This window comes from Camelus ferus, chromosome 15, assembly GCF_009834535.1.
Source record: "Camelus ferus isolate YT-003-E chromosome 15, BCGSAC_Cfer_1.0, whole genome shotgun sequence".
Lineage (NCBI taxonomy): Eukaryota > Metazoa > Chordata > Mammalia > Artiodactyla > Camelidae > Camelus > Camelus ferus.
Window position 1 is genome coordinate 39,957,534 of NC_045710.1, and position 19,493 is coordinate 39,977,026.

The window sequence follows — 19,493 nt, forward strand, 5'->3', positions numbered from 1 at the left end:
CCCCTAGTTCCTGCAGGCACTTCCGTCTCGGCCGGCCGACGCCCAGGCGGCGGGAGGCCACGCCCAGTTCCTCTGCCCGGTCTCTCGGCACAGCCACGACGGCAGCATGGCGGGCGGCGAGTTGCGGGCGGCGCTGGAGCAGCGGCTCAGCGCCCTGGCCATCCGCACGGAGGTCGTGGAGCACCCGGAGGTGAGGCGCTTCCCCTGGGACAGCCCCGGGAAGGGTTGGGCTCTGCTGCAGCGTCTGTCGGGCGAAGCCGCCAAGACAGATGTCTCAGGGGTAATGTACCGCAGAAACGTTGTTCTAAGGCAATTCCCGGGATCCAGAGTACGAAAGGGCCCTGAACGCAGCACGAAAGGCCTCTCCACTTGGGACTCTGATGTAATAGTGAAAAAAACTCGTTTTACTTTTGGAGTGACTTGGATATTTTATGTTAAGACCTGGTGCAACATATCGAGAACTTGTGCATCTTAAGCTGGTGTGGGATGTCGGTCAGTGTATCCACTTTATTTGTAAAGTTGCCAAGCAGTAAGCCGTGTCTGCAGTGGCTACGATGTTATCAGGCGTCGTGCATACGGGACAGCAAGATTAGAAAGTTTGGTATTATTTTAACTTGGTTTGGTGCATTGACGGGAAGATTTTCTGCAATGTCTCATGTGGCCAATATGTTGTAACCTGAGTGGTTCAGGGACAAAATTTTTTGCCCAAGGCTTGGGTATTAGCTAATGATTATTAGCTAAATATAGAGGTGACCTTAAGAGGGTAGAGAAATACATAAAAACTATCATTTCCTGTCTCCCCCACTTACCCCCAGTCCACACTCCTTTTCTACTGTGCATATGGCACCTTTTCTGATGTTTTTTATACAGTAGTCCAGGGTCTCATCCCCTGCCCTCTCATCCTACTGGTTATCTGTTTATAGAGTGGAGGTTGTCACATGGTCTGGATGTAATGTGTAATGCCAAGGAAAAGGAGTCTGGGCTGCTATGAACCTTACCAAAAGTTTCAAGGAAAAACAAAGCATTTTAGGAATGTGAGGGCTTGGCCAGCACATTGGAATAGAGAACTGGCCTAAGAGAAACTACTTGAGGTTCTGAGATGAGATAGGGTTGTAGCAGTGGGTTGGGAATGGTCTCTACCACTAAAATTTGGGGCACTGAGTACTACCATGCTGTTTTCACACAGCAAGCAAAATACATGTGTGTGTGCGTGCAGTGTGTATGTACATGGGTATTATTTCAAATTTTCTCATATTTTACAGGTGTTTACAGTTGAAGAAATGATGCCTCATATCCAACATTTGAAAGGAGCACACAGTAAGAACTTATTTCTTAAAGACAAAAAGAAAAAAGGCTATTGGCTGGTGACAGTTCTTCATGATAGACAAATTAATTTGAATGATCTTGCCAAGCAGTTAGGTGTTGGGAGTGGAAATCTGCGGTTTGCTGATGAAACAGCCATGCTAGAAAAACTAAAAGTTGGCCAAGGTTGTGCCACACCGCTGGCACTCTTCTGTGATGATGGAGATGTGAAATTTGTTTTGGATTCTGCTTTTTTGGACGGTGGACATGAAAAGGTGTACTTTCATCCAATGACTAATGCTGCGACCATGGGATTGAGCCCTGAAGACTTTCTCACATTTGTGAAGAAGACAGGACATGATCCCATAATACTAAATTTTGATTAAAACTAACTGATGTTTAGAATACATTTATTTCTGAAAGTTGTTTTTCTTACTTGTAATTTATAAAAAGCAAAAAAAGTGGTAAGATACATGTAACACCTTGGTTTGGTAACTACCTAAAATGATTTTAGGAAGAATATTGCATCTTAAAGGAGCTGTTTTTAGAAAGATGCATTAAGGTAATAGCTTTAGTCAACTGAGATTCCACCCTACCAACCCCCATGATAATTACTCATTACAGGAATGCCTTCAACAATTAAGAATAAATTAACATCAAAACTAAGATTGGTTAACTATCTATCTTACATCTTATGTAAGGTGTTTATAATACTTAAAAAAACAAGTTGCAAAAACAGCATATATAAAATTATACATATGATAGTGTACATACAGGGCAAAAAATCTAGAGGAATATGGGAATATATTAAGTTGTTGATAGTGATTATCTTTGGGGAATGAGGATTAAGGAGTAAAAACTCCCCAGCAAGATAATGAAAACAAACATGAGGGCAAGGGTAAATCCTTCCTATTACTGTTTGTTTTTAAACCAGTGATTTTTTTTTTCAGTGAAAAATAAGCTAATTGGCTTTTATTAAATTATATTTTTAGAAAATTTTAATCTAGAAAAACATTCAAATAGAGATGGAAAATGTTATGTCATAATCATTATACTGATGAAGTTACAATTTAAAACTCAGCAGAATATGCATAGGCTATTAAGAAGGATTTCCTTAGTCTTTTTTGTTTAGAGGGTAGACATGTAAACACACTTGAAAAAGTTTCTTCTGTCCTCTAGGCTATATTAAATTTTTCTCATCCCCTTTCAACTATGGAGTCTTAAACAGTATAAAAACCCGGGATTATGTATTGTCATTGCCATATAGAAGGTAGTTCAAAAACAGAATGAGGAAAATTGACATATTTTTTCACCTCACTTAAACAAAACCCTAGTTGAGGGTCTGACTAGACTAAGCTACAAAAAATAGCTGAGTTTTCAAGAAAATTCTCATTTCCTCCAGTACAATCAAATGGGATTATCTGTGAAATAACCATTATTTTCCTAAAGTTGAACACTCAAAAAATAATTTGCATCCGGTAGAGATACTGTACTTAATTTGTACCAATTTGTGTTACTGAAAGGCAAAATAAAAGTAAAAACTTGTCATTTTTGGATATATATGATTAAAAACTGCAAGTCTGCTCATGGCAGAATTTTCATAAAATATAGAGTGGTTTTAAGAGATGAGTTAGAAATATTCTCCATAAATGATAACCTTGTTCTGAGGTGCCATGTTAGTTTTTACCTACTCAGTACTGTATCTCTAAGATGAAATTTTAGGTTGCTTTGCACATAAAATGAAGGCTTAATGAATAGAATCAAAGACACTGAGGACCTCAGATAACTGGTCTAACTACCTTCCTCATATTATGGTGAAAATAGGCCCAGAAGGTCCAACCTGCCCAAGGACACGAGGCTGGATGCCATCTCTTAACAGTCTGCCTCCCAAAGTCTACAAATCAAAATGAGAGACTGATCTGTACAATCTATTACTGTATTTAAACATATTTTGGGATTGAGAAAACTGATAGGTTCCCCGACTCTTTTTCTTTCCAAAACCTCCAATACTCATCCTAAAATGATTAGAACAGAATCATCTAAATAAGATTATGAGTTATTTCTGAAAATAGGTTTTCTAGGACAACGGGAAAGAGAATAATACTTGACTAAAATATATGTTGTGATTGCTAGCCACTTGCTATAAATACCCCCTCTTTGTTTTCTTTCTTTTTATATCAGTTTGACAAGTGAATATTAAACCAGCTTAATTTTTTTAGGAGAAATAAAGTTAAAAACTAAAATGAAAATAATGAATGTTTTAAAAAAGACAAATCAACCAATGGTGTCTATTTTGTTATGAACTGGATTTTTCTGTTATGAAATGTTGCTTATATTACGTATAGCCAAGTAATAAACATTTTGCCATCAACTCCAAATCTCTCAGTAGCATTACTTTTAAAGGAAATGTTACAGCTTTTATATTATTTGATTTGGTATTTAATAACAGCTTTAAGTACAATGGCAAATATTGAAAGAGAGAACCCTTAGTAGAAAAGAAAAAGACAATTTAAAACCAGATTTTGTTAAAGGGTGTTATAAGTGCAGCTTTATCCATACACATTCCTTTTAAGGCATTTTCATTGTTGTCCAAATGTCTCAACATGTACATCAAGGTTTATATTATAAAATGGGTCCTTTTGTATTATTCATTCAAGGCTTAAAGAAAAAATACATCTCAGGACTAAGTGTAGCAGAAAAGAAAACACAAAAATTCACCAATTTTCTCAAAAGTAACTTAAAATACAAGTCATTTAGCATACATTATTACTCCTCATTGTAACTCCAGATTTGGTACAGTATCCTTTTTCACTTCCTGACATAAAACTGTTAAGACAGTGCAGCCTGTAATACTTCATTTGTGAGGTGGCTGCAATTCTGTAATATGCACAGTGATTTTTAAAAAGGCTCTTACCATGCCTCGCATGAAAGGTGCTACATACAAACCTGTTTGTGAACTCTTTGGTAACCACCAGTTCAAAAGCTTAGACCATACATTTCCACATTGCCAGATCCGAAGCACTTTATTGGAGGTCTGGGTTGACGCTATTACCCTGTATTTAAATTCTTCAATTTCCTAGGGGTTTAGGTATTGATTTAGAATAGAGCCATTTAATTAAAAGCATGTCAGGCCCCAGTCAGGAAAGTGGCCCCAGTTATTTTCTAGTTGGGTATATACTATGTTTGGCAGAAGTCGTTTATATAAGGGAAATGTGTGACTTCGTACAAATTTTGCTTCTGACAGTATCTTTTGGAGAAAGTCAAATATTCATGTGGTTATCTAGTCCTTTCTTGAAATGGTATGAAAAAGGCAATGAATATAATTAAGAATATTCCTACTTTTGCCATCTCAAATGTTTCCATGGTTGTCTTGCTGTATTTTCTCAGGGACAGCCTACTCAGATTCAGTACTTTATAGGCTGCCCTTAAGCATTTTCTGCTTGAAGCAATAATGTGCTGCTTCAGTCAGCAGTTTCTCTATTATAGGATATTACTGTCCTGGAGAGGTCAAGCTGTGATATCATTCCCCTCAATGGGCCACCTTCTGCGCATTAAATTTTAACTTACAGTAAATGTCCTGGGATGTGTCCTAGTTGTGCAAATTAGATGCTAGTTAATAAAACTCTAAGTTACCCACTTACTGTATTTGCCTAAAACATAATTTCTATATTTACTTTCAATTTATTCACCTAGAAATGAATTTACATTTTTTACATGCAAGTGTCTCTAGACTGCCACAATGCCCATTATCAATCTGATACTTGAATCTAGGGAGTCATGATGGAGAAAGATGTTTCAAAGTCTAGAGAATAGGTTTTAAATATGTCTGTTGTGCAATATTTGTATTTTGTAAGAATCCTTTGTATTTACATTTATATAGCACCTTTCATCCAAGGGTTTAAAAGTGATTTAACTTTACAACATTATTAGGTGGCAAAACCTAAGTTAATGGTGGCATTAATTAAGTCCCGGTTCTCTAACTTTCACTTCAGTTTCTTTTCAATTATACATGCTGTATTTCTTTTCATTAATGGTCTTTGTGGAAGTAGACTATGAATATAACACTGTTAATGGACTACCAAAAAGAGAAAGACAGAAAGGTGTGGGAAGAGAAAGGGAGACATTTCTCGTGGCTACTAAGTTAGTGATGAAACACACAGTTCAGAAATGACACACTATGGGATTATTCCAAAAAGGTTTTTAGAGCTGGTAATGAGAGCCTAAGAAGTATACTGTTAATTAAAATAAAAAAGTCAGTATCTTTCTCATTTCAGACCTTTAAGATTATTCTGATATTTATGTCAGATAATGAACTTGCATTAAATATTATAGTATCAATGCATTTTTTTGATTTCATAAGAAAATAAAACTGTGATACAAAATTGGAACTACAAAAAAATGGGATGTTTCCCTGGGTTAACTAAATTTACTTTTTTGTGCTTCTTTCAAATGTTTAAGGTAACAAATGCATACAAATATTTGAAAAGTACTAGTAACAGTTACCAACTTTAATGTAATATTATAAAGGACAAAAACAGAAAAGTTCTTATTAATAAGTGATAACCTTACTAATAAATGAGTTCCTGGCAAAATGCAGATCATACTAAATTATTTACAGTATTTTTGCCATAAGAAAACTTCTTAAGCAACAGTCAGCTCTCAAGTTAAAAAAACAAACACACATACATAACCCAATACTAAAGAAGGGAAATGAGTTAAAACCCAACAGCTTTATCTTGGGAATGCCATTTGCTAGAAAACCACCTTACTAAAAAATGTTTCAGAAAAACACTTTAATTACCTTGGATCCAGTGTGAATTGCTTAGTGTTGCTTAATGGGGAATATGGAAAGATTAATATTACTGTAAATTTTTTATAACTCCTATCTCACTATGGATTTTTCAGTTATCTCATAAAGTAAATTTCTTTTGCAATACATCAAAATAATTGGCTTAAAAAAAAAAGAATATCAACACATGCAGTCTACTAACCAAATAAGGCTCTGACATGCCAAAACAATGTTCTCCGTATCTTGACATATAGTACATTCCACAACATACTACAGCATTTAATTTAAATTTACACAACTAAATATAAATGGCTAGATTTTGGCTAATACTTAGCAGAAGCATTAAGCAAACATGGATGAATTCATAAACAAATAAGTAAAGAAGTAGACTGTTCTTGGAGTACTTCTTGAAACTTTAAAACACTTGGTCCTTAGCGAGAGAACATCCTTTATTCAGTGGAGCTTAACAGTAAAATGTATAGTAAGTCACAAAACCTTCTAAAAATTTTGGCAGTTGACTCCAGTAGTGCTCCTTGATTCAAGGAAGGAATGAAGGTTTGTATTTGTTGCCTGCTCTAGTCACGAAGGATTGTTTAAAGTCTCCTTATAGATTTTTAAAAAATGATTCCTATAGTTGGGTGTCTTGTTACTTCAGAAATAAAGGCTTCATACTGAGAAACTGAAGGATACTTTTCTCTCTGTATTTAGTTGGAAGGTAGAAAGAAGAAAGAAAATATAAGAAAAGCATGAAGATAAGACAGATATAAAATACAGAGCAGCCACTAAAAGAACAGCATGCACCAGATATTTCTATAGGAATAAGAAAGTGACAGAAAGTCAGAGACAATTTTTAAGTGGCTCTTCACAGAAAAGGCATTTAGTTTATTCTTAATTATCAAGAACACTGCAGAAGTTGTATTCCTACCACAAAAACAGACTTCAAACTGAAAAAGCAATTTCTACAACATTCATTAGTAAAATAAAATTGAACTTGAGGGGAAAAAAATAATTTTTAAAGGTTGGTTTCCTGCACTGACAGGCAAAAACTTTTGGGAATCAACTAATCTTGACTAGTAAGTAAGACAAAGTCATGAATTAAGCAAGCAATATTTACATCTGTTAATGCAATGTGCACTTGTTCTTATACTTAATGCAGTTAGTTTGTATAAATGAGACTAATCTCATTTACATTTTAAGCAAGAAACTCACCACTTGGCCCACTTGTCATGTAGTGGGTAATAGAATTAGGAGCTTTGTTGCTCCCTAGACCTGCTTTTTGAATTTCTGCTTTCTTGTACTTTGTCCACATCTGCAGGAGAAAAGCATTTCATGTTATTTAATCAAAGGTTAAACATAACACAATTCATGAAGATAAGAAACCAAAGAGCTCTTACTCAGTAGGGCAAAGAGAAGGAATCTAACTCTTGAAATGTTACTAATCTGACAGAATCTCATTACTTAAAGACTGATTCTTATATTTTAAAAGCTATAAATAATATATTTATGCCCTTTCAGTGTCAGATAGGTTTACTTACTATGTTTATTTACTAATTGGTCACATCTAGTTTTAAAGTAAAAAATAACCTTGCATGCGCCTGCAGAAACACCCACAATGAAATATTTGTATTAGTTACTAAGAAAACCAGGGCTGGAGATTTTATAGCCAAGTAAGATACCTACTTAAACTGTAATAGCAAAAACTGCTTTGATCAAAGGGGACTCGATGCAGAACAAAAGTAATTTACAATATCACAAATAATAAGGGTATAATTTCTAGAAACCTAAACCAGGAATATGAAAGCTATTCAATTTCATCTAAAATTAGGGTACTAATACAGGCATACCTCGGAGATACTGCAGGTTTGGTTTTAGAGCACTGCAATAAAGTGAATATTGCAATAAAGTGAGTCACATGAATTTGAAGTATCCCAGTGCATATAAAAATTATGTTCCCACTACAGTCTATTAAGTGTGCAATAGCATTATGTCTAAAAACAAGTACATATCTTAAGTAAAAATACTTAATGCTAAGAAGTACTAACCATCATCTGAGCCCTTCAGTGAGTCAATCTTTTTGCAATACTAACATCAAAGATCACTAATCACCATAACAAATATAATGAGAATGTCTGAAACATTTTGAGAATTACCAAAATGTGACAAACACGAAGTGAGCAAATGCTGCTGGGAAAATTGCACTGACAGACAGACTTGCTTGATACAGGGTTGCCACAAACTTTAAGCGAAGTACAATAAAGCAAGATGCAATAAACGAGGTATGCCTGTAATACGATACAAAGCCGTGGGATATTTATGGAGATATCTTAGAGGAAAAAAGTGCAGCTGCTCAACTGAGTCAGAGTTGCTTCACTTTTATCTCAAAAAAAAAAAATTTTTTTTTAAAATCAGGGCATCTTTGTAAGATTTCATTTATAGAAAATATTACGTTGATTTTTTTACAGTTTGGGAAATGCTGGTGCTATATGACTTATAAGATTCTTCCTACTGCTAATGGATCCCAAGTTCTATCAAGAAACATAGGAAAGAAACTAGTGTTTGGGTAAATGTTATGACTCCACAGCTAGTGACAGTTTATGGAGGAAGTCTAAGTCTTCTCAGCCAGTCTTTAAGACACGTGGACATGGTATGTATCTATCTGTCTTACATGCACAGTATTAAGTTCTTTTTGCAAACATGCTGTATGTATAACTATAGCCACTTGAGTTAAAAATACTTCTTTCCTATAGGTCTATTTGTAAAATAATCACAGTTTTTGCTATAATAGCATATGATTTCTCAACACATTTTGCATAAAGTTAATATTTTAAATTTAAAGCTTAAGGCTAGATTTATAACATCTAAAAGGTTGAAATGGTTGTGAAATAATCCTTGACTCAATGTGGAAAAAAATTATTACATCTGTATCACATATGGCCCCATCCAATCCCACCTATATTTACCATTAAGTTTTGAAAAAAGAAAAGGCTTCCCAAAAACATTTGAAATGTTAGGACTAACGAAAACAACTAACAATAAAATAGACTGATGTATTCATATATTCATGTATAAGATGTATTAAGGTGGTACTAAAAAATATGAAAAATTTCTGATTGTGTTCATTTGATTACCTGCACTAGAACCATTTTTAGTAAGAGCTGGCTATGAGAAAAAAAAGTAGGGTCAAAGAAATAAATGGAACAGGCCTAGCCCTCTTGTATAAGTACAAGAGGATAGCTTAATTTACTATGGCTATAAATTGCATTGAGCAAAGATTTCTCTGTACATTTTGTTTTCTTTAGCCCAATTAATAACAATAATAATTTAGCATAACAACATGTATAAAATAACAATTTCCTCCCCAGTGTGTAAAGTTAACATTTCAAATCATTTCTTCTAGATGCCAGTCTGAGTTACTGTCAGTAACATTTAGGCTGAATCAAGATGGCAAAAACTGGAGATTGGCACATTATAATTGACTATACTTAAACTAAGAAAAAAAAAAAAGAAAAAGAAAAAAATAGATGCAATGAAAAAAAAAGATGGTAAAAACATTCCAGAGACAGAGCTAAGCTATACTTCTCTGGAAGAAAGTGAATTAGGGTTATGGGTTTGTTTTTTTTGTTTGTTTTATTCTGGGAGTTAGAGATTCAAAGTTAACTGATTCTGTGACCACAGCAAGATAATTTTAAAGTTTATGACATGAGTCAGAGTTAGCAAATATTTTCTCTATCTTTTATAATTATTTTCTAGCTAAGAGTTTACATTTATTCTTAGTTCTAAAATCTGTTCTACTAAAAACATACTTGTTTGTTTAAATGGTTACAAATACTAATTTTACATTTTATTTTAGCTCAGTGTACTCATTTCAGAAAATTGTTTTAAGGACAGACATGTATAATAATAATAATAATAAATGAATTACAGAATTATGTAAGTAACCGTCTTCACCACTTTGTAAACTTTCTACCCTTTTTGAACAGAAGTAAAAATGCAAATTTCCAACACATTGAGTATGATTTGCTTTATTTCTCTTTGGCTCTATATAAAAGAAGAACTGAAAAAACTATTAACTGATTCCAAGTAAAAAAGTAATCTTGAAGAAAAGATAGTACTTGAGCTCTTATATTTATCAGATGAAGAAAAGTGCAGAGAAGAAATAGAATACAAATGCTCCTAGTCACTGTGTCAGTCACATTTAAATTTGATGTTTCTTTTTATAAAAAAGAATTACACTAAATATATGAATATTAACAAAGCTTTAAATCTCAACAATTTTATAAATATGGGCAGTAGTTAATATTTGCTACATAAAGTGTTGAATTATTAACTATTTCTTTGAAAAGAAAACAGGGCAGAAGGTATAATTAAATGGCAAAAGAAAATGACATCTTTTAAAAATATTTTCCTTACTATCACTGTACATGTGCAATATGAAGTGCACATTCTGGGAAAAAAAGAAAGGAGAGGAGGAGAGGGAGGGAGAGCAGGAAAGGGGAGCAAAAGAGAGGGAGGGAGAAAATGAGCATTGTTTTTTGGAAGTAACAAAGTAAATATGTCATGGAAATGTCTCCTTGGTGATTATAGCATGCAACCATTTTAACATGCTTCTAGATATCAAAGTAATGTTCTCTTACTAGATGACAAGAAGTGTCAAAGAGAAGCATTATTGTTAAGGTTTTTAAAGTCATGCAGAAAATGTACAATGCAATTAATATTTCATGCAAACTTTGTTGTGGTTACACAATCACATTTATATACATGCCATAATGTACACTTGAACATTATGCCACAGTTTAAAAATAAAAATATAAACCTAGCTAAATGATAAGTTTTCAACAGCAGCTTTTCGAATCAGATTAGAGAAGCATAATGCATATCAAATGACATCATCACTGTGCAGTTTTGATCACACACAACCATATTCATACCAAACAGTTTGATTATCCTCAGAAACCAACAATGCAGCTTCTGTGTCATCTGGATAGAGGCATGCAGGAGTGGTAAGATTACTGCTATCTACAGAAGACTGTGAGTTACTGTTACTATGATTCTGATTACCAAAAAACTGTTCATTATCTTTCTGTGCAACTTTATTCAAAGAGGCTGAAGCCTGGTCAGTTACTCTGGTGACTGGCCTGGGAGGTAACCCACTTATGTTACTAACTAATTCTGTATTCAGGGATAAAAATGGCTGAGATGGATGAGCCATAGTAAAGGACTCTATGCTATCTTTAGCAGATACTCCAAATATATCCTTAGAAATCTTAATAGTGGCAAAAGTTTGGTTTAGAAAATGTGACTTTCCTGTTTTTGAGTTTCTAGCCTGCACATACAGAGACTCGGGCTTGTCTGAATCATTTTGTGCTTGAGAACCCACAGCATATGTTGGACTGTGAAGTGCAGGAGAGGACCACTGGTGTAAACGGTACTCACTAGATGCTGCAGTGATGTTGCTATCAGCAGTAGCTGGTGGTGGATCAGCTGACATAGGTAGTCTGCTGTCCTTGCTCAAAAAATCATGGATGCTTGTCCTTCGAGTAGTTCCTTCAGCAGTAGAGATCACACTGCTTGCACGAGGTAAAGTGGCATAAGGATTACTATCTTTTGATTGTCGTGAAAGAGAAGTTTCTTTTACTAATTTTATCTTTCCTTGAGTGCCTAGTGTAGATTTTCCTGAAGAACTAATGAAAAAGGTATCTTCAGTCTTTTGAGGACCAGGTCTCACAAATTGTTCAGGCTTAGTTGTCCGTCTATCATAGAAGTCTCCTGGGGTTTTTCCACTTACTGACCTGGCCAGACCACAGCTAACTGGTTTGTTTTTTCCCAAAAAGTCAGAAGAGACAGACAAGCTTTTCATTACTTCATCTAAAAGATTCTCTTGACTTGAGGGCTTTATCTGTTTAAAAAAAAAAAAAAAGCAGCAGATTAACAAATACAGCTGTGCTTTTATTTTCCTGATATATAAGATGGTACAATAAAAAATTGCTAGTGTCTCTAAACACTCCTTAACTCAAAAAAAAAAAAAGCTCTCTGAAGTTCAACCATAGAAATTTAACTTGTAGTGTCAGTCTCAATTAAGGTCACCATGTATGAAACTAACCTGTATTGAGGTAAGCTTGTTGCTTTCTTCCAAAAACTGTTGTAGAGTAACAACTTCACTTCCAGGGGAGCCAGTTTTGATCTTGTGATGTGCACGACTCTCTACTGTCTTGTGCTGGAGCAATGGACTTGATCTGGCTTGTCTTTTCAAGTACTGGATTGGACTGCTACCACTGCTGGACCAAGCCTCATGCTCATGAAGCAGGCTAAATTCTCCACTGCTGTGGCTTTGTGGCCTGCTTTGGATATTAACTGCACCTGCTTTTGGAGTAAATGATGTGTTAAGAGTTCAATAATAGAAATAAAATTAAAATTGTGTAAGTATTGATATTTGTTGACTGGATTTTTATGAATAGCCAAACTGACTTTCAAAACTTTATTTAGAAACGCTTAGTAACCCATGTTAATCTTTCATCAGTCTAACAACTGTCTACCATAGCCTGCTTCCTTATTTGTCAAATTGACAAATATAATAAGCTCCATGACGGCAAAGATATGCTTTCACCACCATAGCCACAGCCTAAACATACAAAGCAAGCACACAATGTATTTGATGAGTAAATAAATAAATAAGTGAATAATATATTTAAAAAATTCAGGTTCAAATAACTGTAAAACACTTTACAGTTTAGAACAAAGCATGATATAAATTTTAAATTAAGAATCTTAAACCAAAAACTCTTCTGAGTGCCAAAAATTCTAATTCTTTGACTTCCTATGAGGTCTTTATTCCTACTTAAAGGCTTCTCTGTTCATCCTAAATGAACAACTCTAAAGAAATACATATTTTTGTTTAAAGAGCAGGCATCTAAGGAAAGTCAAATGGAGACATAATTTAATTACTTAGAAAATTCCAGTAAAAATAAAAAATCAGATATGTAGCATTTTATTATTTATTTAATGTCTGAATCATCTGATTCTCCCTGCTTTCCACGGTTGGTATGGTGGCTATACAGCCTTAAAAGACTCAGTTGAGGTTGAGCAACTGTACAGAATACAAATGATTACCTTTGGAAAAAAGCCCCCTAAAGTTTATACTTCCTTAAGAGTGCAATTTATTTATTTTGATCAAGAGCAAATGGTATAGGTACAGCATGAAGAAAGAAAATGCAACTTTCCATGGTTCCCTGATCACAGAGAATAAAGCGGGTCATGAAAGATTTTGGCATGAGCTATAGCACATTTTATAAAAAAAAATTTTTAATTTTCAAATCAGAAAAGACTTATTATTTTCAGACTGTATTTTTCCATAGGATAAAAGAACATGATTATAAAAATGAGAAAATAATCCCTCCTTGAAATCAGATTTTTCAGATCACTGCAACAAAGTCATAGCTTTAGTTATAAAATAAAATTACAACTGACACAAAATGATTTTATAACACTAAAAGCTAGAGAATAAATGCACTCATTAACAATTCTGGACTGTAGAGAATAACTACTTTAACAAACTTTTATAATCTATTTAACAATTTCAGAATCTGAGTAGGCAGTATACCTTTAAGGAAAAAAGTATTAGTCAATGCTTCCTGATATATACAGAAAAACTTCACCTTGAAATGCATATTAAAAAATTAAGGGAAAAACTACCTTGAACTAATTCTTTATATGAGCTATAGGTGTCCATTTGGCTCTTGTTACACATACTTACCCACAAACAACTGTCTTCTCAAATTAAAAAAAAATTCCCCCTCATTTTGTGAATAAATTAAGCTAAAAGTATTTCTAAAACACTTGAGTTCAATGTACATGCATCATGAGAAAATTAAGGACAACCATTTTTGTGATAAAGACAAAACATGAGTAAAATAAGGACCTACAGATATTCTTGAAATATAAATACCACAATAAAAATATTTTTTCTATGAAGATGAAAAATGGAAACCAAAATGACTGCTCCTGTTTTTACATCTGTATACATTGAAGTACATTTGTATTACAATGTGAAAAGTATAAAGTATTCCAAGGAACTATGTCCCAAAGCATAGTTGATTTGGATTTCATACTTTAACCCAGAAACTCCATCAATCTCCCACTTTTAAATCTGGAAATGGATGGAGCTAAATATTAACAAATTCACCTACAGCATACCTTTGACTTCATGGAGTGAAGCATTATTATTGCTATTGCTAGTGGATGTTCTGCCACTATCAAGGCTGGCTGGTCTTGAAGCTAAATGAAAAAATCAGGAGACAGTGATAAAACTTCCAGCTGAAGACACTCAACTTTACATTCTGATCACAGAATGCTCTGAGGAGGCAATCATGCACTTTCACAGACTGAGCATGCCCACAAAGATTTGAATCTTATAGATTAGAGACCAAAGGCATTTAAAAAGTTGAGAACAGGACACGTCTGAGACAATAACTGAGAGTCAAAGAAAAGAAGGCAAAGTGCATAATTAGACTTAGAAATGGATTTCTAGATGGATACCAAGGCTGTTTTAGTTGAACAGAATGACATGCCCCAAAAAAAGAAAAGGGAAAAAATAAAAAGCTAATGATTGGGTCACTTACAACAGATCAGACAAGGAACCCTGCACACTGCAGAGATGCCACAAACAGCAGGAATACGAGCATCTGCACAGTTACTATCCTGTATTCCTATCCATACAAGGGAAACAATGGCACAGTTAAGATGGCCCTATCCTACTTCTTAAAGTCTTGCTTACATATGAAATTCCTTTAACATGTTATCCATTTTTTGTTAATAATTTAGTTTGGTAAGATGTGATTTCCAGATAGAAACTAAAAAATCTGAAATGCTGAACACTGCAGAAAATGTGGTTTCTTAGAGTTCATCCTTTATTTACCAAAGTAAATATTTTTTAAATCAATGGTAAATTTCTCTCTTATAACTTTAACTTGACACCAAAATGGCAACAAAATTACCTTTAAGCATTGTGCAGGCATACTTTATAAATGACCCTGACTAGAACAGAGACTATTTAGATGAAGCAATAACCTTAGAAAAGGCAAAAGGAAGTATTAGGTTTGAAGAAATGGCAGAGGTAGCTATGAGATGCAGGTTAGAGAAAACATGCTTGCTGGCAATGCCACATTCACCAGTTCAATGCAAGAATCTTAGCATTCTCATTCTGCATGTAATATGTACTCTCTAAATAAAGTTCATATCTTACCATGAACTCTTGATCCCGTACTAGAATCATCACTAATACCTTGTGGACTTACATCTTCAAAGGATGTAGTATCTACATAAAATAGCAAAATGGATATAAAAATATTTTTTAACAAAGAAAAATCATAAAATTTTATTTATGCAGAATATGGAAATTCTTTTTCAATCATGTATAATACATCTTGATTTAACATATTTGATAGACTCAACCAGAAACTGAAAGTAGGAGTAAGAAACACAGTAGCTCTTATGAAAGTTGACTCACTCAGGGAAAATATCAGAAGCACTGAAACAATTTCCCTGTGACCCTGCAGAGCAAAGCAAGAGCCTGGGTGGTTCTACATTGTTCTCTCTGTTTGATGTTGTAGGGTTTTTAGTTTTTTTTTTTTTTTAAAGCTTCTATCACTCTCTCCTTTTCTCCTTTTCTTGGTTTACTTTTCCATGCCGTGTTCATTCATTAACTGTTTATTATGAAAGATCTAGGAAAGATTTTCGTTATTTGTATGATGTTTTAAATTTCTGAAATGATTTGAAAATTCCCTCAGATCAAATCCAGATTGTCTTAATAATTATTTCAGGTTGTTGCTGTCAAAAAAGTACACATGGGAAAGTCAAATTAAAATTCCTGTTACACCACAGTGCAAATAGCAGACGGCCTATACCTTTATTATTAACCAACTGCTTGGATCTGAAGCCTGTAGAAGAGTTGACAGTTGAAAAGTTGATGGCTGTAGTAGAGAAGGCCATAGCTCCCAATTCTTTTCTCCTTTTACCCGTTGAAATATCATCAGGAACCTCCAAATTCTCAGTACTACCTGTCCACTGTCCTCCTGCTAGGACCATGGACTGCACCAGGTCATTCATGGCTGGGATGCAAATGAAAGCAAATGAATCAGCATGGTTAATGTATCTGCTCTTATTTCCATTTTGAATTATAAATGATCTGATTTTTGTTTATGGATTAATGCAAGTGAACATTAAAAACTATAACCATAAGGTCATTTGAATTATGACATGCATTCAGCTGAATGAAATGAGTAGGCCAAAGGCTGATAAACTTTGGTGAATACTTTTATCCCACCTCCACCCCCTTTAAAGATAGGAAAAGGAATTTTACTCTGTACCACTGCCATGCTTTTGAGCAGTGATGTGCAATATAATTAGAAGCCTTCATAATGTGGTTTGGTGGTGACAAAAATGGAATGAATAAAGGTAAGATGGAGAGCAGTTCTTTACAGCATCACTATTGAAAATGATAAAGAGTCCTTGGTCAGAGCAGGTTACTGAAGGAATTATTCATTTTATGAATCAAATAAGTATACCATTCAATAAAAACCTGAAAGAGAGGATATCCAAAGTGACAGACATTTAATGTGATTATGTAATTACCCATTCCACTTAAAAAAGAAAAAAAAGTATTATTATATAAAAAATGACAAACATTTTCAAGGGTTATAGGCCATTTTATTTATTTATTTACTTATTTATTTATTTAATCCTAGTTCATTGAGGAAATAAATTTCTAATACTAAAGGTTCTGTTATATTTTCTTTAAGTAAATTTCTTTGGGAAAAAATCTCTGACATATAAAATTAAAGTTTTTTTTTTCTGGCAACTTTTAGAAAGCACTAGAAATTTACAAATATATTACATGTATGAGTAAATATCTGCATGTATATGTATAAGTGAACATACATATCATGCAAATTCAGTGCCAGTTTTGAAAAAAAGAATTCTTCCAGCTCCTTGTATTAGAGGAAGACTGCACTTTGCAAAATAAGAAAATTGGCGCAGTCCAGAGAATGGTTAGTGAAAAATTAGTAATGGAAGCCAGTGTAGTCATTTGAAAGAAGCTGAACTGTCATAAAGTCTTACACATGGAACGACGGTAGCAGGCCTTCATTTTGTCTTTATCCTTCGGTCTGTTCCTCAAAAAGGGCAGTCTTTTCAGTGCAACCACTTTAATGTCAGAGCATGAGGAAAAACAGAAACAGAAAAATGAAAGAAAAAAGGGAGAAGAACAGATGGGAGTTAAATGTTGAAATTAAGGACAGAAATGAATGTCTGAGTTTCAGCTATGTATGCTATACTAAAGCTATAATTCTTGTGCTGCTGAGTGATAATGAAATATGAAATATGTACTTTGATACTTTAAAATACTTGGAAAAGCACTGAAGACAATGATGAGGAACATATACTTTAAAAGCTTGATGACAGTCCTATAAATACAAGAACTGATTAGAACTACTTACAGAAGGAACAATTTTCCTAATTAAGTTGTAATGATATACCTTTAAAATTAGGGCCACTCTTGGTGGACCACAGAGTATACATGATGAAAATGTAGGCGGCTTTTCAATCCTCTGTTTTCTTTAACTTTTTAAAATTATAAGGCTTTATTTTGGAAAAAAGTGATTTAGAAAAATATACATCCTATAAGAGGGTAAAATGCCTCAACAAAAAACTAGGGTGCCCAAGGGGATATTTAAATCAATCTAAAAAAAACTTTTATGATCTTCATTAAAAACTCTCATTATTTTCTTAAACTTTAATAAAGAAAACAGGGAATTACTTCTTGGTTTAAACTGAATTCTCGTGCATTATTTAGCAGCACCATGGAAATACATACTCTTCTGAGGGAAGTCTTTCAAGAGATGACATAAGCAATCATGATAATATCATTTTGCAAAAGGTTGACTGCGAGAAAGAGGAAAAAAAGAGTATTTTGATAGTAGTAATAAGTGCTAGCACTAAGCTCTGATAAGCCTAAAAGATAAGGAGGTATCCTAAAGCAAGCAAGCAAGCAAAAAAAAAAAAAAAAAAAAAGACAGAAAAATATGTATTTATAACATTTTTAGATATTTTGAAGGGCTTTGTGGGTCACTTTATTAAAAAAATAAAAGGTAGCACTATGCATGAAAATTTTATAAATGAAAATTAGGGTTAAAACTACAGTAGGAGTCATAAACATAAAAATTCGGTGTTCACAAGAGTCAGTAACATTCTCAAGCTACATTTTAATAAAATTTTAATACAAAAAATTGTTACATGTTTTTGGCCTACATTTTAGGATCTAGGGAAATAACTTGCATAAAGACTTAAGAGCATATCGTATACAGCCTTAATAACTATGCTCTTTCTCAGAGTTTGCTGTCATCTTGTAAATAATCAAAGCTCTTTTGACAAACTGACAAGTATCATTCATTAAGGAGAATGCAATGGACATACAGCTTTTTAACTTATTTATCTGATTGCTAATAAGAATAGTCATGATTCATTTAAGCTTTTATTTCTTATCTAGCTTGGTAAACATGGCTGTTTTCAATGATTAAAAAGAAATGAACTGAAAGCAATGTAAAAATGGACACTTAGCTAAAACAAAGCTGAGTGGTTGCAGCATGCACATGTTGTCTTGTTTAGATACTTCTGTTTTCAGCTGTTTTCCATAGACTGCTTTACTGACAGACAGACACTCTTCCAAAACGGATAGAATTTTTGAGTTTCACATTTGTCAGTGGTGAAATGTGATCCTCATGACAATTAGTTTGTAGATATACAATGTTCTCTTCCCAAACCATACTGAAATTAAGGGATTGTTAGAATTGCTGGCTTTTGTGTTTATTTTAAAAATTCTAAGACTGAACAACTGCTAGAAAGGAGACTATTCATTTTTTTCTGATTCTTACTCTGGATGTTTAGCATAGAGTATGAAGGTATGACAGATTTGTATTTAAAACAAACACGATGACCTCAGAAAAGACTGTCATGCCTTTCTTACGTATGTTCTCACATCTGAATTGAAATATCTTTAATTAAAAAAACTAAGTATACCCATTACCATTTCTCATTTAATAAGGTGTCAGGTATTTTATATCTAAAGGTAGCAGATAAAATTGAATCATCTGGCACCTTTTTAAACTTGATGATCTCTCTATAATACTCAGAGGTTTCATGTAGATTTGGCTGACAAGACTAATCTTATGTGGATATATAAGATTAAACCACTCTCTTGAGACTAATACACAGACACATATGTATGGAGGTATGTATGAATACGTACTCATTTATGTGTATTATGTTTTTGGTTGCTTACTTATGGATTCTAGTTTCTAGGGTGCTGTGGTTGCAGTCTGAAATAAAGCCTATAATGAAGGTCTAATCTCTT

General features: G+C 33.8%; 2 protein-coding genes across 11 annotated transcripts in view; one reads left to right on the forward strand and one right to left on the reverse strand.

Moving 5' to 3' along the window:
- The first annotated feature begins 36 nt into the window (after window positions 1-36).
- Window positions 37-3,257, forward strand: LOC102521033 (prolyl-tRNA synthetase associated domain-containing protein 1). Its single transcript, XM_006174453.3, has 2 exons — window positions 37-190; window positions 1,263-3,257. The coding sequence occupies exons 1-2, from the start codon at window positions 107-109 to the stop codon at window positions 1,686-1,688; spliced, it is 510 nt and encodes a 169-aa protein (XP_006174515.1). The 5' UTR covers window positions 37-106; the 3' UTR covers window positions 1,689-3,257.
- Window positions 3,258-3,723: 466 nt separating this feature from the next.
- Window positions 3,724-19,493, reverse strand: part of CCDC88A (coiled-coil domain containing 88A) — a 104,968-nt gene continuing 89,198 nt past the window's right edge. For 3 of the 10 annotated variants that reach the window (XM_032497567.1, XM_032497566.1, XM_032497571.1), the window contains 6 exons: window positions 17,204-17,287; window positions 15,991-16,194; window positions 15,330-15,401; window positions 14,282-14,362; window positions 12,192-12,451; window positions 7,419-11,987 (listed from right to left, as the gene is read on the reverse strand). In XM_032497567.1, the coding sequence (XP_032353458.1) occupies window positions 10,998-11,987; window positions 12,192-12,451; window positions 14,282-14,362; window positions 15,330-15,401; window positions 15,991-16,194; window positions 17,204-17,287 (1,691 nt within the window). In that variant the 3' untranslated portion in view covers window positions 7,419-10,997. The other 7 variants (XM_006174455.3, XM_032497572.1, XM_006174456.3 and 4 more) reach the window with 6 other exon arrangements.